At 38.5% G+C, this 3,780-nt stretch overlaps 1 protein-coding gene and 1 pseudogene across 1 annotated transcript in view; both read left to right on the top strand.

Annotated features, from left to right (window-relative positions):
- LOC101307229 (NAD(P)H dehydrogenase B3, mitochondrial-like) overlaps positions 1-560 on the top strand; it is a 29,906-nt gene extending 29,346 nt beyond the window's left edge. Inside the window, 2 exon segments of the mRNA XM_004304057.1 lie at positions 183-302; positions 390-560. Coding sequence (XP_004304105.1) covers positions 183-302; positions 390-477 — 208 coding nt within the window. The 3' untranslated portion in view covers positions 478-560.
- Positions 561-1,042: 482 nt separating this feature from the next.
- The window catches only part of LOC101298157, a 6,465-nt pseudogene continuing 3,727 nt past the window's right edge, over positions 1,043-3,780 (top strand).

The raw sequence follows: 3,780 nt of genomic DNA, 5'->3' as shown, positions 1-3,780 counted from the left end.
CCAAAGGAGCAGTAATATAGGTTATCTGTCCTCCACACGACAATGCAGATTTTTCTCTTTTGGTCACAACTCACAAGCCAAGAGTAATGGAAGAATGATACATAGTGAAGTTACTTTTATGTCATTATCTATCTCTCTTCTCTTCCCTAATTGCTAATATGCGGTAACTTGTGAATGACTAGGTACAAGCATTTCGGTCAATTTGCTCCATTGGGAGGTGAGGAAGCAGCAGCAGAGCTGCCCGGGGACCGGGTTTCCATGGGCCACAGCACTCAATGGCTCTGGTATTCTGTATATGCAAGGTGATCTTCATTTACTTATTTGCTCCTAGAATTAAGTTTTCTATTTACTACTGAATCTGATTGATGTTTTTCCTGTTCATTTCTCAGCAAGCAAGTTAGCTGGCGTACTAGGGTCCTAGTGGTATCTGATTGGACCAGAGGATTTATTTTCGGGAGAGATTCAAGCCGTATTTGAGGACGACATATAATTCCGGCCTTATCTGTCATCAGTGTTTGCACATGCATTGTACATGCCTTCTTGTATCGTGTTTGAGAGAGATTTCTCTAGGTTGTAGAGCAAAAATGATTCTTGGGAGATTCTTTAATTTTCTCCTTTTGGACGTTCATTCATATTTGGACAAACACAAAGATTGAGAATTTCATACATGCCTATCTATGAAACGAAGTCATATAGAAATAAAATCACAACTTTTCAACAGCTTCTGGACAAAGACGGATTTAATTCATGCATAGTAATATTTGTTCACCATATTGGAAAAGATTACTGTAATTCCTACTTTGCCGGTTTGACAAGTCAAACATCGGGCCCTGAAGAATAGAGTATCTCCGGTTACGTCTTACGTGACAGCTACTCCTTATGGTTCGGTCCCTGGTACTAGTTAATGCACCCTAACTACTCCTTCACGTACCAGCAAAACTAGAAACTGTCCAAATCCATAAGCATATAAAATGCCCTGTGATTAAGTTCGTTACTTTCTTCTTTTGAAGATAGAACTGAAAAGTGAAACAGAAGTTTCATAATGTGGGGAGCTTCATTCTATGAGAGAGCCTCTAGGCTCTTTCGGCAATACCCCTCCCTATCAAAGCTTCTTGTTGTTGCTACAGTCGGGTGCTCTTTCAACTCTCCTCAATCTGCATCACAGAAGTTTTCGTTTGCATTTTGAGTACAAGCTTTAAGGGTTTATATGCTTTGATCTTCTCGTCCAATCTTCGTTGTTGTTGGTGTTTGGGATATGTGTTTCTGTGTAGATTGTAACTATGAGACATAAATGGTAGATTGATTTAGTATGCGCAGTGAAACATGGCTATGCAATGTTAATTAGTACCTCTTAAGAACTCTGATAAATAGATTAGATCGAATCAGACGATCAGTGAATGTATTAGCTTGAATGGGAGAAAAATGAAATAATTTTGAAAAAACTTCTTACACATGTTATTTTCACTTTTCCTTGGATTTTTGACAGAACTATCCTCTCTTTTTCATGGAACATGTTTGGCATAACTATGGATGAAACTCTACATATCTGTAGCTCCATTTCTTATCAGCTGACTTGCACAGTTGCACTTATATATTATGCAGTGGGGGAAGTCTGGCGGCATTTCATGAAGGCAGACCATTCCATGGTCGTACTGCGTATGCTGAAGCAGCTCAGTCTGAAGGCGAACTGAAGAAAAAAAGAGGTGGTGGTACTTGGAAGTTGGAACTGGTTGGGCTGGCGTCAGTTTCTTGAAGAATTTGAAGAGTTCCTCATATGATGTTGAAGTGGTGTCCCCTTATAATTATTTTTTGTTCACCCCTCTGCTGCCGAGTATTACTTGTGGCACAGTCGAACCATGCAGCATTGTCGAACCAAATCGCTCTATTACTAAGAAGGTATCACCTGCATACATATAAATAAAAATATATGATGCAATATTGGTCAATATAGACTTCGACTACTTGAGGCACAGGGCATTTTATATTGCATGCGTTCAATATGATGCAATATTGAGGCATGCAATATAGACTTCGACTACTTGCTTCTGCTTTCTCTATTCACAAAATGATTTACTTATGAAATATGCACCTTATAAAGTATACCATTTTGCAAACAGAGAACGAAATTAGCCAAGGTCACCTTTTCCTGCAGTATAAGTACTGGAAGTAAAATCTTATTTTAGTACGTTTCGCATCCAAGGTACTGCAGCACGGTTTGAATACATGCCCTTCTCATCTGTACAAATAATCTTCAGGAGTTATATAATGTTGAAACATGTTTCCATAATTTGTCTAGTTCTGTAGTTTTGTTTCTAAGAATGTATAGAGATAAACTTTTATGCAGTTTGATTGACTGGAGACACTGATATGAATTAGATGACAACTCTTTCCTTGATCTGAAATGGCAAGCAGAAAGGCTTAAATATTCAGTTCAGGGAAGCAGTATGTTACAAAATAGATCCACAGAATAAGAAAATTTACTGTCGGACAACCCAAGACAACAATTCATGTGGGAAAAATGAATTCAGTGTAGATTATGACTACCTGATCATAGCCATGGGAGCGAAAGCTAACACATTTAACACCCCTGGTGTTGAAGAGCACGCTCATTTCTTGAAGGTACTTAGTTCATACTTTTACTATAGCACTTTACTTGATTTTAAGATGACTCCACAAACTATAGCACTTAACTTCATTGATATCGCAAGGAGGATAACAATGAGCTTCTTGGGTTTTAATTGGCAGGGAGTAGAAGATGCTCTGAAGATTCGTCAGTCTGTGATTGACTGCTTTGAAAGGGCGAGTCTTCCCTGCATAACTGAAGAAGAAAGGAAGAAAATTTTGCACTTCGTAGTTGTTGGTGGCGGTTCAGCAGGTGTGGAGTTTGCTGCAGAGCTTCATGACTTCGTAACTGCGGATTTAGCCAAGTTGTACCCTTCGTAACAGACGTGTTTTGGCTACTGATGAATGGCTGAGGGTGGCAGGATGTGATGGTGTATTTGCTCTAGGTGATTGTGCAACAATAAACCAACGCAGGATCATGGTATCTACCTACTACGAGTGTATTTTATGAAATTATTGAATCATCACTTGTCAGTTATAGAGTGTACATTATCTTCTATAACTTCAATTGTTGCAAATGTGTCAGGAAGATATTTCACATATAATTAGTAAGGCAGACACAAGCAAGTCCGGTACGTTAAGTCTTAAGGAGTTTCATGGAGTTATAGATGATGTTATGGAGAGGTATCCTCAGTTGGAGCTTCATTTAAAGAGTAAACAGATGTCAAGCATACACGATTTACTGAAAAATAGTTCAGGAAAGTATTCTGGTACTGAAGTAGATATTGAGACCTTTAAATCAGCTCTTTCTCAAGCAGATTCTCAGATGAAAACCTTCCTGCAACAGCCCAGGTGAACTATTTGTATATTCAACTCATACATCATGTATCCTATATATATCTTTAATTTGTTGATTTCCAAAATGTGAATATCACAGGTAGCTGCTCAACAAGGTGCTACCTTGCAAACTGTTTCAACCATATGGAGGAGTGTGAGAAGTATCCTGAAGGTCCCCTAAGGTTTAGGGGTGAGGGACGCCACCGTTTTCATCCCTTCAGGTACCCTTCTAGTGATGTATCTTTTCCAGCACGGTAAAAATAGACATCAGTCCATGATACTAGATATAAATGTCTGTACAGCTCTATAATTTTTTTTCAGTGAACATGGTATGCTGTAGTTTTCATGTAAAAGCATTATCAAATCTTAAATCTATGGTCA

This window comes from Fragaria vesca, linkage group LG6 (genome assembly GCF_000184155.1).
Source record: "Fragaria vesca subsp. vesca linkage group LG6, FraVesHawaii_1.0, whole genome shotgun sequence".
Lineage (NCBI taxonomy): Eukaryota > Viridiplantae > Streptophyta > Magnoliopsida > Rosales > Rosaceae > Fragaria > Fragaria vesca.
This window is presented reverse-complemented; position numbering and strand designations above follow the sequence as displayed.